The 15542-nt window shown below is 42.9% G+C and overlaps 1 protein-coding gene across 1 annotated transcript in view; it reads right to left on the bottom strand.

Moving 5' to 3' along the window:
- Positions 1 to 1722: 1722 nt before the first annotated feature.
- The window catches only part of LOC137375902 (transmembrane protein 127), a 46847-nt gene continuing 33027 nt past the window's right edge, over positions 1723 to 15542 (bottom strand). Inside the window, exons 2-3 of the mRNA XM_068043600.1 lie at positions 9280 to 9444; positions 1723 to 2346 (exon numbers count right to left, since the gene is read on the bottom strand). Of these exons, the coding sequence (XP_067899701.1) occupies positions 2099 to 2346; positions 9280 to 9444 (413 nt within the window). The 3' untranslated portion in view covers positions 1723 to 2098. The remainder of the gene's footprint in view (positions 2347 to 9279; positions 9445 to 15542) is intronic.

The following is a 15542-nucleotide window of genomic DNA, read 5'->3' on the forward strand; positions in this document are numbered from 1 at the left end:
TCAGAGAAGATCATGTCCGACATCCCGCCATCTGGGTTCCCGGCGTCGGGAACGGCACACGTGCCAAAATTCAACCCATTGTGTCCTCCTGACAGTTTACTTTCCAACCTATCTGTGTTTCATCAGCAAACCTGAGTACATTGCATTTGGTCCCTTCATCTGAGGCCCAACACTGTTCCTTGCAGCACTCCACTAGTAAACAGCCTGCTAATCTGAAAATGACCTGTTTATTCCTGTTCTCTGTTTTCTGTCCTATAATCAATCCTCTATCCGAACTACTATATTATCTCCAATGCCATGAGCCTTTCAGCTGTCTAAGCCCTAAGTGGTGAAATTCCCTCCCTAAACCTCTCTGCCTTGCTATCTCTCTGCCTCTTCTCCTTTATGTTGTTCGTTAAAACCGACCTCTTTGACCAAATGGTTTGTTCATGGTTGAGAAAAAATCTTTTGGTCACCTGTCCCAATATAAGAACATAAGAAGTCAGAGCTGGAGTAGATTATTTGGCCCTTCAGCCTGCTGTGCCATTCAACAAGACCATGACTGATCTTTTACTTCAACTCCCCCTTCCCGCACTATCCCCATCTACTTTAATCCCCGCAGTACCCAAAAATCTATCGACTTCTGCCTTGAACATACATAAAAACAGCTTTCCTTTTAGATTCATAGAATGTTGCAGTATGGAAAGAGGCCATTCAGCTTATCATGCCTGTGCTGGCACTTTGAAAAATCTATCATCTTAGTCCCACTGCTCTTTCCTCAGAGTCCTGCATATTTTTTTCCTTTTCAAGTATTTATCCAATTCCCTTTTGAAAGCTACGAATGAATCTGCTTCCATCAGCCTTCCAGGCAGTGCATTCCAGATCATAACTTACTGAGTAAAAATTTATTTCCTCATGTTGCCTCTGATTCTTTTGCCAATTACCCTAAATCAATGTCCTCTCATTCTCAACCCTTCTGTCAACGAAAACAGTTTCTCCTTATTTATTGCATCAAAACCCTTCATGATTATGAACATCTCTATCAAATCTCCTCTTAGCCTTCTCTGCTCTAAGGAGAACAAGCTCTAGTTGATGTGGCTTGGTGCCAAATTTTGTTTGCTAATCACTCCTGCGCAGTGCCGTGGACTGTTTTATTATGTTAAAAGCACTACATAAATGCAAGTTGTTGTTGTCGTCTCTTGGAACAAACCAATGAAATTCACTGACTTTTCACCTAGTAGCCATCATAACATAATTAGAGTCAGAATCTTAAACATGCTCAATATTAAATCCATGGATTCATTAATCCTTGCTCCACAATTACACTTCTCGGAATTCTCAGAAGTTGGTTGTGAATATTTGACACAATTGATACCAGTTATTGATGAGTGGCCGCACAGTAACTGGAGATGTGGCTTTGAAATGGAGCAGAGCTCTGCTCCCGAGTCAGCGATATTCGGAATACCATTTACATTAACCAAAATACCTGACACTCCAATAGTAATTCAATACTGATTCAGCAAAAGTCAGAGCATTGGGAGAAAAAAGATTAGAAATTGTTCCGAAAAGGAAAAGAGAACATCACCAATGAAGTTCATCACTTTCCAGCAAAACTCACCAGATAGGAATCAGGAATCAAAACGCCAGCTGATTTTTCCACTTGACCTAACCCAGGACAGGTTAATTGCAACATTCCTACAGCTGCCACGGCTAAGATTAATAAATCCAGCACATAACATCGGATCAAAGTTGGTCTGTATGGATCAGTGACTTTTATTGATTTTAATCAACAATGACCGAGCAGCTACTTCAGAAAATCTACAGCTACTTCTACTGGGGTGCAAAGGATAAAAATATACAAAAGAAAAATGTATTAACAGAACATTAAAGCTTCCTGTCTTTTTCTCAACCGTTAACATCCTCAGAGCAGTTAAAGTTGCTGGCTCTTTTCATTCAATATTGAGCAGTCCCCTCTGCAGAATGGGCTGCATAACGTCTCTGGGTGCTGCACTTCTCCACAGCACCATTGCAATCCCCTGGGTCAACTGGACAGCTCCAAAGGAGTATATGGTAATGTAGTACAAGTAGTTTATCCAAACTAGTCATAGTTTCCACATTGCTAGTGCGTTATCAGAGTGGACTCCTCTTCTGTTCTGCTCCCCGGCCGTTTCACATCCTTCAACAGGGCCTTGTGTAGACTTAGGGCTGAAGCAGTAACTGAGAACATCAAACCAAAAAAGCCAATCATAAAACTTTCACCCAGGGTTGTCTGCATCACCGTCTTCTGAAATTCCTTTCTTCTCAACTTCGTCTTCACTTGGAAGAACAGATACGAGCACAGTGCCAACGTGCCAACATACAAAATGGCTGCAAAACAAGAGAGCATAATTGTCTCAGCTGACATCATCATCATCCAGCAACTATACTCTTCAGTAGATTTAATGGGGAAAGAGTCTCTCTAGTAGCATACTGGTCAATGGGCTACCTTAACATAAATAGGTTAATGGCTGTGTTAGCAACTTACATTTCTATAGAGCTCTGTATGTACAGAAAATCACCTGAAAACAGCTTATAGAGCAGGGAGAGTAGATAAGTAGGGGTGGGGAGGGAACAAGAGTAGGAGCTGGAGCCAAATGCATAGCCAGCATGGATTTGTTAAGGGTAAATCGGGTTAATTAACTTGCTGGAGTTTTTTGATGAGATAGCAGAGAAGGTTGATCAGGGTAACGCTGCTGATGTGGTGTACGTGGACTTCCAAAAGGCATTTGATAAAATGCTGCACAACAGACTTGTGAGCAAAGTTATAGCTCATGGAATAGAAGGGACAGTAGCAACATGGATACAAAAGTAGCTGAGGGACAGGAAACAGACAATGGTGGTTAATGGATCTTTTTCAGACTGGAGGAAGGTTTGCAAAGGAGTTCCTCAGGGATCAGTATTGGGACCTTTGCTGATATATATCAATGACCTAGATCTTGGTGTACAGGACACAATCTCGAAATTTGTGGGTGATACAAAACTTGGAAGCATTGTGAACTGTGAGGAGAACAATGTAGAACTTCAAAAGGACATAGATAGGTTAGTGGAATGGGCGGGCAAGTGACAGATGAAATTTAATGTAGAGAAGTGTGAAGTGATTCATTTTGGCAGGAAGAATGCAAAGAGACAATATGAAATAAAGGGTACAATTCTAAAGGGGGTGCAGGAGCTGAGAGACCTGGGTGTATATGTGCATAAAACATTGAAGGTGGAAGGAAAGGTTGAGAGAGTACAAGAGCAAGGAAGTTATGTTAAACTTGTATAAAAAACTGGTTCTGCCTCAATTGGAGCATTGTGTCCAATTCTGGGTGTCACACTTTAGGAAAGATATGAAGGCATTAGAGAGAGTATAGAAAAGATTCACAAAAATGTTTCCAGGAATGAGGAATATGCAGATAGATTGGAGAAGATGGGACTGTTTTCTTTGAAGGCAAGGTTGAGAGGAGATTTGATAAAGGTATTCAAAATCATGAGAGATCTGGACAGAGTAGATAGAGAGAAACTGTACCCATTGGTAGAAGGATCAAGAATAAGAGGGCACAGATTTAAGGTATTTGGCAAAAGAAGCAATAGGGACATGAGGAAATACTTTTTTCCTGCAGCTAGTGGTTAGGATCTGGAATGCTCTGCCTGAGAATGTGGTGGATGGAGGTACAATCAAGGCATTCAAGAGGATTGTTATTTGAAAAGCAAGAATGTACAGGGCTACGAAGAGAAAAGCAGGGGACTGACACGAGGCAAACTGCTCCTTTGGAGAGCCAGTGCAGACACAACCGGCTGAATAGCCTCCTTCTGCACTCTAACAATTCTGTGATTCTGTGAAAAAGGGAAGGTGTTTAAGGGGCTTTTGAAAGCACTAAAGGAATCTCCCTGTGATTGTTTAATGCACGTAGAGAATAATAATGTTGGCAGTGAGCAACAATCAGATATTGACCTCTGGTGTTATTAAATCATAGAAAATGAGAGCGAAGCTCCAGAAGCTACATTACTAAAGAGCCTCAGTAAATCCACAGGACATCACAAAGCCTTTCACAACCAATGAATGACTCCACCCCTCCAACCCCCACCCTTGCTATTGATTCACCAATCTTTCACTATTTACCTTCTCAAATTTTTTCATACTCCTGAAACCCCCTCATTTCTAGTTCTGCTTGAAGTTAATTAATCTTAAGACTGTGTCAATCTGAGCCACATAGCAGAAGAACTTTACGGTCTATTGCAGTCTAAATCTTTATTAAAATGACTGCGGAGCTGACTGTTCCAATACATGGATTGCTTTACTCTTTTTTAATCCCTCCCCTTTGAAAATATTTGGCAGAATATTATAATGAGTAGCAAACGAAACAGTACAGGTAGAAACAATTTCAGGATATAATTACTAAATTTGAACTTACATTTACACGAGCCAGCGACAGTACACCTTCATCATGAGCAGATTTATCTTCTATCACAATTCTTTCCTCCTTATTCTTTGCTTCTCTATTTCTCCTTCTTGTTGTTTTCCTTAACCTCCAGTCTTTAGTTCCTTATATTCCTCTTCCCCTCCCCCGCACTTGCTCAGTTTCTACTGCTGCTGCCTTTCCTGTCTCATTTTCATAAACCATCAGTTCACCTGTCAGCCAAGTCTACTGGACAAAAGTCCGCTCTGTGATCTGCTTTGTTAAAATGCATCATTTCATTAATCAGCAACCTCCATTTTACAACATTAGTAATGACTGTTCTTTCCCAAGGATTCATTTCTAAATTCCATAGAAACAGTAGGTTCAGAAAATTCATCCTCTACCCATTTTATAAAATAACAGTGCGACAATGCTTTGGATTCTAGCATGCAAGAAGAAGGAGGTACAAGGGTGACACTACACGCAGAAGTCTGTGTACAAAAAGAAGTGATCATTCAAGCCAATTTCATTCTTGCTTTGCATCTTGTCAGATGACTGACAACATTAGCTCTGCAGAAGATGTGGCTTCAACGCTTTGTTATCTCCCACTTCATGAGGTTTGCCCACTATTAGGTGACCAGGAAATTGCCATGTTACCACAGCTTCATGAACTCAGTCGCTGCAACATAACTCATATACAGGGAAGATCCTTCTCAACACAGCAAACAGCGAATGTTACACTCGTCCAGGGCTGCCAAAAAATAGAACAGCAAATGGAGGTGACAAATGAAGCAGTTCACCAAACAATTGGCGCTGCTCTAGATATGATAATATAGATCTAATGTCAACCCTGCTTCACTGAGGAGTGTAGAAGAGCATGCCAGGAGCAGCACCAGGTGTACCTAAAAATGAGGTACAACACAGGACTACTTGCATGCCAAACAGCAGACGCAGCATGTGATAGCCAAATTTAAGTGATTCCACAACCAAGGGATCAGATCTAAGCTCTGCAGTCCTGCCACATCCAGTCTTGAATGGTGCTGGACAAATAAACAACTAACAGGAGGAGGAGGCTCCACAAATATCCCCAGAGCCCGGCATGTGAGTACAAAAGACAAGGCTGAAGGGTTTATGACCATCTTCAACCAGATGTGCCAATGCATGCTCCATCTTGGTCCCGTGCTGAGATCGCCACCATCTTATAAGCCAGTCTTCAGACAGTTTGATTCACTCCTCATGATATTAAGAGATGGTTCAGCAGACTGGATACTGAAAAGGCTATGGGCTCTGACAACAGCAGGAGGAGGAGGCTCTGACAACAGCCCAACTGTAATGCTGAAGGCTTGTGCTCCAGGACTAGCCATGCTCCTGGCCAAGCTGTTCCAGTACAGTTACCACACTGGCATCTACCCGACAAAGTGGAAAACTGCCCACGTATGTCCTATCCACAAAAGGAAGGACAAATCCAATCTGGCCAATTACCGTTCGATCAGTTACTCGCAATCATCAGCAAAGTGATGGAAGGTAATAAAAACAAGAAATGCTGGAACCACTCAGCAGGTCTGGCAGCATCTGTGGAAAGAGAAGCAGAGTTAACGTTTTGGGTCAGCGACCCTTCTTCGGAACTGACAAATATCAAAAATGTCACAGGTTATAAGCAAGTGAGGTGGGGGTGGGGCATGAGTTAACAAAGGAGAAGGTGCACATTGGACAAGGCCACATAGCTGATCAAAAGGTCATGGAGCAAAGGCAAACAATATGTTAATGGTGTGTTGAAAGACAAAGCATTAGTACAGAATAGGTGTTAACGGACTGAATATTAAACAGCAGCAAGTGCAAACGTGGAAAAAATCAGTGGGTAAGCAAACTGAACAAACTAAGATGAAATGAAATAAATGCAAAAAAAAAGGTTGTAAAAAATGTAAAAAAGAAGAAAAGAAGAAAGAAAAAACAACTAAAAATGAAAGTAAAATGGGGGGCTGTCATGCTCTGAAATTATTGAACTCAATGTTCAGTCCAGCAGGCTGTTGTGTGCCTAATCGGTAGATGAGATGCTGTTCCTCGAGCTTGCGTTGATGTTCACTGGAACACTGCAGCAAGCTCGAGGAACAGCATCTCATCTACCAATTAGGCACACTACAGCCTGCCGGACTGAACATTGAGTTCAATAATTTCAGAGCATGACAGCCCCCCATTTTACTTTCATTTTTAGTTATTTTTTCTTTTTTTCTTTTTTATATTTTTTACAACCTTTTTTTTGCATTTATTTCATTTCATCTTAGTTTGTTCAGTTTGCTTACCCACTGTTTTTTTTTCATGTTTGCACTTGCTGCTGTTCAATATTCAGTCCGTTAACACCTATTCTGTACTAATGCTTTGTCTTTCAACATATTGTTTGCCTTTGCTCCACGACCTTTTGGTCAGCTATGTGGCCTTGTCCAATCTGCACCTTCTCCTTTGTTATCTCTTGCCCCACCCCCACCTCACTTGCTTATAACCTGTGACATTTTTAATATTTGTCAGTTACGAAGAAGGGTCACTGACCCGAAACGTTAACTCTGCTTCTCTTTCCACAGATGCTGCCAGACCTGCTGAGTGGTTCCAGCATTTCTTGTTTTTATTTCAGATTTCCAGCATCCGCAGTATTTTGCTTTTATTTAAGTGATGGAAGGTGTTGTTGACCATGCTATAAAACAGCACTTGTTCAGAAATAACCTGCTCACAGATGCTCAATTTTGGTTCCGCCAGGAACACTTGACTCCAGCCCTCATGACAACCTTGGTTCAATCACGGACCAAAGAGCTGAATTCAGACGTGAGGTGAGAGTGATTGCCCTTGACACCGAGGCAGCATTTGATTGAGTGTGGCATCAAGGAGCTCGAGCAAAATTGAATTCAATGGGAATCAGGAGAAAACCTGTCCACCAGCTGCAGTCATACCTAGCATAAAAGGAAGATGGTCATGGTTGTTGGAGGCCAAACATCTCAGCCTCTGGATATGGTTGCAGGAGTTCTAGGCTCAATCACCTTCAGTTGCTTCATCAGTGACCTTCCCTTCACCATAAGGTCAGAAGTGGGGATGTTCCCTGATGACTGCACAGTGTTCAGTTCCATTCGCAACTCCTCAGATGATAAAGCTAATAAGATGATAATGCCCGCATGCAGCAAGACATGAATAGGCTTGGGTTAATAAGTAGCAAATAACATTTGTGGCAGACAACAGGCAGGTAATGACCATCTCAACAAGAGAGAGTCTAACCACTTCCCCTTGACATTTAGTGGTATTACCATCACTAAATCCCCCATCATTAACATCCTGGGGTTTACCACTGACCAAATGTTTAACTGGACCAGTCAAACAAACACTGTGGCAACAACAACAGGTCACAGGCTGGGTATTCTGCAGCAAAGCTCAACACCATCCAAGTCAAAGCAGCCCACTTGATCAGCACTCCATTGATCACCTTAAATATTCACTCCCTCCACTGGCGTAGCATCTACAAGAAGCACTAGAGCAACTTACCGAGGCTTCCTCGACAGCACGTTCCAAACCCAGGAACTCTACTACCTAGCAGGACAAAGGCAGCAGATGCATGGGAACACCATCAACTGCATGTTTCCCTCTAAGTCACACACCATCCTGACTTGGAACTATAGTGCCGTTCCTTCACTGCCGCTGGATCATAGGAAATAGGAGCAGGAGTAGGCCATTAGCCCCTGGAGCCTGCTTGGCCATTCAACTAGCTCATAGCTGGTCTTCCAACTCAATGCCATTTTCTTGCACTATCCCCATATCCCTTGATATCTTTAATATCTAGAAATTTATCGATCTCTGTCTTGAATATACACAATGACTGAGCCTCCACAGCACTCTGGGGTAGAGAATTCCAAAGATTCACCACCCTCTGAGTGAAGAAATTCCTCCTCATCTCAGTCCTAACTGACCTACCTCTTATTCTGAGACTGTGTCAAAATCCTGGAACTCCCTACCCAACATTGCTGAGGGTGTACCTACACCACATGGACTGTAGCAGTTCAAGAAGACGACTCACCACCAATTGGCCATGGGCAATAAGGGATGGGCATAAATGTTGACCTTGTTGGCAATGCCCAGATCCCATGCTGAATAAACACAACAACAGCTTGTATTTCCATAGCGCCTTTAACATAACAAAACATCCCAAAAGCTTGGTCAAAGAGGTAGGTTTTAAAGAGTGTCTTAAAGGAAGAAAGTGAGTTGGAGAGGTGGAGAGGTGATTCAAACTGAGTTCTGGGAAAGATCGACACGGATTTGAGAGGCGACAATAAACACAAGGACTTTGGAGAGGAAAGGGAGGTTGGAGATGGGGCAGTAATTTGCAAGAACAGTGGGGTCAATGGTTTTTTTTTTTGAGGTGGGGGTGATGATGGCAGATTTAAAAGGAGAGAAGGACAACACCCGAAGAAAGAGAACCATTCACGATATTGGCTAACATGGGGACCAGGAGGGAAATGCAACATCAAAATACTACGGATGCTGGAAATCTGAAATAAGAACAGAAAATGCTGGAAATAATCAGATGGTCAGGCAGTATCTGTGGAAAGAAAAATCGAGTTAACAATTCAGGTCTTCTGATGAAAGATCTGCTAACAGAAAAAGGTCCTTCACATCCACTCTCTCTAAGTCGCTCATAATTTTATGCCCATCAATTAAATTTGCCCTCAGCCTTTTCTGTTCCAAGGAAAACAACCCCAGCCTATCCAATTTTTTCTCATAGCTAAAATTCTTCAATCCGGGCAACATCCTTGTAAATCTCCTGTGCACCCTCTCTAGTGAAAACTTATAGAATTGAAAGAAAAATAAAAGCAACTGAAAAAATAAATCAATGGAAGAAAAGGTTTACCTGTTATAAAATGCAACATAATTGGTAGGTTAAACAAAAGTGGATGTCTTGATCCCAAAAAGCTTAGAATGAAAGCTCCAAAGCCAGTTAATATTCCGATGTAGCTGCAGGTGGCCATCACTATTAGAAGAGAAATTCCTTCACAGTTCAGGACTGTATTTGGATCTGCAGAAGATAGTTTAAGAAAGATGCACGAATCAAAGAAAAATCATTTATATGAGGGGGTCACAGCAATGCATTACCGTTCTTCATTAATATACTTGAACCAAGCAACTTTTAAGGCTTCCTCCAAGGTCCTCTATAACAATGTTTGCATTTTTCACTAGAGTTGGGTTCTTGGGTTTAGTATCGTGCTTCCATAGTGCAGCTTGCATTTGCTATGATCCAGAGCGCACCTTTTACTACTGACTATCTAGGTAAACAATAGCATGGCCTGGAGATTGAAACAGAACTATTTGCTCCACTCACCAGCTACCGAAATGACAAGTGCCGCCATGGTGGGTTCTCTCTTTATGAAAGTCGACTGCTAAGCAAGCTCTGGGGATGAGGCACAACTTCAAGTCAACAAATTGGTTTATTTTACATAAATGCATAGAATACAATTTTCACATTGTCAGGGAAAATGGTGGCGTAGTGGTCGTGGTACAGTCACTGAACTAGTAATCTAGAGGCCCAGGCTAATGCCCAGAGCACAGTAGCCGGTGGAATTTAAATTCAATTAGTTAAGAAAAATCTGGAATGGGAAAGCTAGTAATGAAACTATCAATTGTCATAAAAACCCACCTGGTTCACTAATGTCCTTTAGGTCTGGCCTACATGTGACTCCAGACCCACAGCAATGTGGTTGACTCTTAACTGCCCTCTGAAATGGCCTAACAAGCCACTCAGTTGCCAAGGGCAATTAGGGATGGGCAAGAAATGCTGTTGTTGTCAGCGACGCCCATATCGCATGAAAGATTTTTTTAAATTTCTACGCTTCTTGCTTATGAAAAATAAAGTTGCAACAGTGTAGGCTAAATTTAAAGTCAAGCTATTCCAAAGCTAAGATGGCTTGCAGGGTGTGGAGTGGGGGGAGGTTTAATCACTGTATCAAAGGGAGAGCACATGCGAGAGAGGCAGCAAGAGGGCAGAAGCTCCATAGTTTGAGATCAGATCAGCAGTTCAGCTCGCCAACTGACAATAACTAAGTCTCCAGTCAGGGCGTACCCACAGATCTATAGGTAAATAGCAAGCCTCGCATATTTTAACTAATCCTATCCATCAGGAATGAATGAGAACAGTTTCTGTTGATTATCCTTGGTTACTCGTTATATGATTCTCTGAGGGTTTCTCATTATTTCAAAGCCAAAGAAACTCATAAGTGTGTAGCACTGATGCCGGCACACCTGTGATAGACCAGGTTTGAATCTTTGAGCAACTCATTAACACTTCAAATTACCATGACAACCAGCCTCGTTTCAGCTTGCTGGAGGAACATTAAAATAAATGGCTCAATATATTATTACAGAAGTATTATAAATTAAAGAAAATTTGGTTCAGGCAATACAGATAAAGTCAAAACTGTACCAGTCTCAAAATACCAAAATTTTGTTTTAACTAAAAACTTCAGTGGGCCTTGACAGTCAACCACAAAGCTCCCTTCTTTAAAGGACATCAGTAAACCAGTTGGGCTTTACAATAATCTGGGAAGTTTCATGGTTAATTTCCTAGTGCTGGCTCAAAATTACCGAATTTTTGAATTCCACAAGGAGCCATGGCAAGATTTAAACTCGTAACATATAGAACATAGAACATAGATCATACAGCACAGAACAGGCCCTTCGGCCCACAATGTTGTGCCGATCCTTTGTCCTCTGTCAAGGACAATTTAATCTATACCCCATCATTCTCCTTTATCCATATACCTATCCAAAAGCCTTTTGAAAGTCCCTAAAGTTTCTGACTCAACAACTTCCCCGGGCAAGGCATTCCATGCCTCGACCACTCTCTGGGTAAAGAACCTTCCCCTGACATCCCCCTTATATCTCCCACCCTTCACCTTAAATTTATGACCCCTTGTAACGCTTTGCTCCACCCGGGGAAAAAGTTTCTGACTGTCTACCCTATCTATTCCCCTGATCATCTTATAAACCTCTATCATGTCACCCCTCATCCTTCTCCTTTCTAATGAGAAGAGGCCTAGAATGTTCAGCCTTTCCTCGTAAGACTTATTCTCCATTCCAGGCAACATCCTGGTAAATCTCCTCTGCACCCTCTCCAAGTAACATCTTGGTTCCTCGTCCAGTACCAAAACAAATAAGCAACGATATCCAAAACATTCAAACAGTGGTAATGTAGATCACCAGCATAGTCAACTTATGTTGACTTCCAGATGCTCACAGAGGAATCTCAGTGAAAACACTTTTCTGGTTTGCCTTTTGTTTGACTGGTGCTTTGCTTTCTACACAATAAAATGACAGGCTGAAACATACCGTGAAGCAAATTTGTTTTATAGCATTTAGCAGTGGGTAAGTGTGTAATTTTAACATGTTTTGCCTTCAGCCTTGCTCTTGGACACCATGAACTTTTCTGCACAGAGTACTCTACTAGACAAGGGAATACCACTGATAGATGGCTGCACAGCCAACAGGTAAGTTACTTAGGATACAGAAAAGGCCGCTTCAACTCCAACTACTTCTGATACCCACAAAGGTGCCATTGAAGGTGTATCATTTTAGGCTTCTTGCATTTATAGGCAGTGGCTAACGTCACTTGTGCAAGGCTAATTTCTTTTTATTATTCATTCGCGGCATGTGGGCATCACTGGCTAGGCTAGCATTTGTTGCCCATCCCTAATTGCTCTTGAGAAGGTGGTGGTGAGCTGCCTTCTTGAACCATGAGGTTCATGAGGTGTAGGTACACCAACAGTGAAGGAATTTCCAGGATTTTGACCCAGGGACAGTGAAGGAACGACGATATAGTTCCAAGTCAGGATGGTGTGTGGCTCAGAGGGGAACTTGCAGGTAGTGGTGTTCCCATGCATTTGCTGCCCTTGTCCTTCTAGGTGGTAGAGGTCACGGGTTTGGAAGGTACTGTCAAAGGAGCCTTGGTGAGTTGCTGCAGTGCATCTTGTAGATGGTACACACTGCTGCCACTGTGCGTCGGTGGTGGAGGGAGTGAATATTGAGAGTGATGGGCTGCTTTGTCCTGGATGGTGTCTTGTTTCTTGAGTGTTGTTGGAGCTGCACCCATGCAAGCAAGTGGAGAGTATTCCATCACACTCCTGACTTGTGCCTTGTAGATGGTGGGTAAGCACTGGGGAGTCAGGAGGTGAGTTATTTGTCGCAGAATTCCCAGCCTCTGACCTGCTCTTGTAGCCACAGCATTTATGTGGCTGGTCCAGTTCAATTTCTGTTCAATGGTAACCTCCCAGGATGTTGAGCGTGGGGGATTCAGCGATGGTAGTGCCATTAAACGTTAAGGGGATATGGTTATATTCTCTTTTGTTTGTGATGGTACTTGTGTGGCACAAATTCTACTTGACACTAATCAGTCCAAGCATGGATGTTGTCCAGATCTTGCTGCATATGGACATGGACTGCTTCAGTATCTGAGGTGTTGTGAATGGTGCTGAACATTGTGCAATCATCAGCGAACATCCTCACTTCTGACTTTATGATGAAGGAAAGATCATTGATGAAGCAGCTGAAGATGGTTGGGCTTAGGACACTACCCTGAGGAACTCCTGAAGTGATGTCCTGGGACTGAGATGATTGACCTCCAACAACCACAACCATCTTCCTTTGTGCTAGGTATGACTCCAACCAGCGGAGAGTTTTCCCTGATTCCCATTGACTCCAATTTTGCCAGAGCCCGTTGATGCCATACTCCATCAAATGCTGCCTTGATGTCAAGAATAATCACTCTCACCTCACCTCATGCATGATTGTAGCATTTTCTGTCTTCAGGCTTCCCAAACTCTCCACAACATTGCACGGGGTTGAGCTTGCTATTTTCTAACAGCGTTTTGCCTCTGGGTCATCTCTGCATGACTGTCCCCACATAGTCCCTTTCATATCCTACATATCCAAATATATCTATCACATTTCCAGCAATGTCTTTTCTTCCCTCCTGCTCACAATCAAATATGTAGTTCACAGTTAGGCTTAAGGAAAAGGGACACTGAACTAAAAAGAGAGACGTTACCTCCAGACTCCCCAAGGATCCTTGGTCCCCTCCTCTTCCTTATCTACATGCTGCCCCTTGATAACAGGATACACAGACATGGGTGTCACCTTGCACATGTATTTCAATAACACCAGCTAAGTCAACCTACCTTTTTGTGGTCAGGCTGTCTGACATCCAATTAGGATGAGTCTTAACATCGAACATTGGGAAGGGGAGGCGGTGGCGTACTGGTATTGTCACTGGACGAGTAACCCAAAAACCCAGGTATTTCTCTGGGGACATGGGTTCAAATCCCACCACAGCAGAAGGTGGAATTTGAATTCAATTAATAAATCTGGAATTTAAAGGTAGTCTAATGATAGCCATGAAACCATTGTCGATTGTTGTAAAAACCCATCTGGTTCACTAATGTCCTTTAGGGAAGGAAATCTGCTGTCCTTACCTGGTCTGGCCTACATGTGACTCCAGATCCACAGCAATGTGGTTGACTCTTACATGCCCTCGAAATGGCCTAGCAAGCCACTCAGTTCAAGGGCAATTAGGGATGGGCAATAAATGCTGGCCTGGCCTGCGATGCCCACATCCCATGAATGAATAAAAAAAAAGACCAAAGCTATCAGCTTTGGCCCCCACCAGAGCATTGCTTTTTGTGGACTGGACATAACTGGGAAATTTTCCACATGTTGCCTAGATGCCAGTGTTGTAGCTGTATTGGAACAGCTTGGCTAAGGGTGAGGCTAGTTCTGCAGCACAAGTTTTCAGTACTACATGGAGGATGTTGTCAGGGCCCATAGCCTTTGCTGTATCCAGTGCCTTCAACCATTTCTTGATATCACATGGACTGGATCAAATTGGCTGAAGACTGTCAGCTGTGATGCTGGGGAACCTCAGGAGGAGGCTGAGATGGATTATCCATTCGGTACTTCTGGCTGAAGATTGTTGTCTTGTCTTTTGCATTGACGAGCTGGTGTCTGTTATCATTGAAGATGAGGATGTTCATGGAGCCTCCTCCTCCGGTTAGTTTAATCGTCCACCACCACTCATTTAGATGTGGTAGGACTGCAGTGCTTTGACCTGATTCGTTGGTTGTGGGATCACTCAGCTCTGTCAATCGCATGCTGCTTTCACTGTTTAAAATGCATGTGATCCTGTGTTGTAGCTTCACCAGGCTGACACCTCATTTTTAGGTATATCTGGAACAGCATCTGGCATGCTCTCCTGCATTCCTCATTGAACTAGGGTTGGTCCCTGGGCTTGATGGTAATGATAGATGAGGGACATGCTGGGCCATGAAGTTACAGACTGATTGAATACAATTCGGCTGTTGCTGATGGCCCACAGCACCTCATGGATGCTCAGTTTGAGTTGCTAGATCTGTTCGAAATCTATCCCATTGAGAACGATGTTAGCGCTACACAACACAATGGAGGGTATCCTTAGTGTATCGACAGGACTTCGTCTCCACAAAGACTGTGTGATGGTCACTCCTACCAGTACTGTCCTAGATAGATGCATCTGCAACAGATAGATCGGTGAGGATGAAGTCAAGTAGGTTTTCCCTCATATTGGCTTTTTTCACCACCTGCCACAAGCCCAGTCCAATTATGTCCTTCAGTGCTCAGCCAGCTTGGTCAGTAGTGGTGCTACCAAGCCACTCTTGGTGATGGATATTGAAGTCCCCCCATCCAGAGTACATTCTGTGCCTTTGCTACCCCCAGTGCCTCTTCCAAGTGGCATTCAACATGGAGGAATACTGATTCATCAGTTGAGGGAGGGTGGTAGGTAGTGATCAGCAGAAGGTTTCCTTGCCCATGTTTTACCTGATGCCATGAGTCCATGGGTCCAGAGTCAATATTAAAGACTCCCAGGAAAACTCCCTCCCAACTGTATACCACTGTGCCACCACCTCTGCTGGGTCTGTCCTGCCGATGGGACAGGATATACCCAAAGATGGTGATGGAGGAGTTTGGGACAGTGAGTAAAATTTACGATTCTGATACCTAATTTGCATAATCTTGTTATTTTCAATTCCACTACCATACTTGATTTAGCGTGTTAACATTTCTCAAAGTACATGTAACATTCTTGCATTTATC

Source organism: Heterodontus francisci, chromosome 1 (genome assembly GCF_036365525.1).
Source record: "Heterodontus francisci isolate sHetFra1 chromosome 1, sHetFra1.hap1, whole genome shotgun sequence".
NCBI lineage: Eukaryota > Metazoa > Chordata > Chondrichthyes > Heterodontiformes > Heterodontidae > Heterodontus > Heterodontus francisci.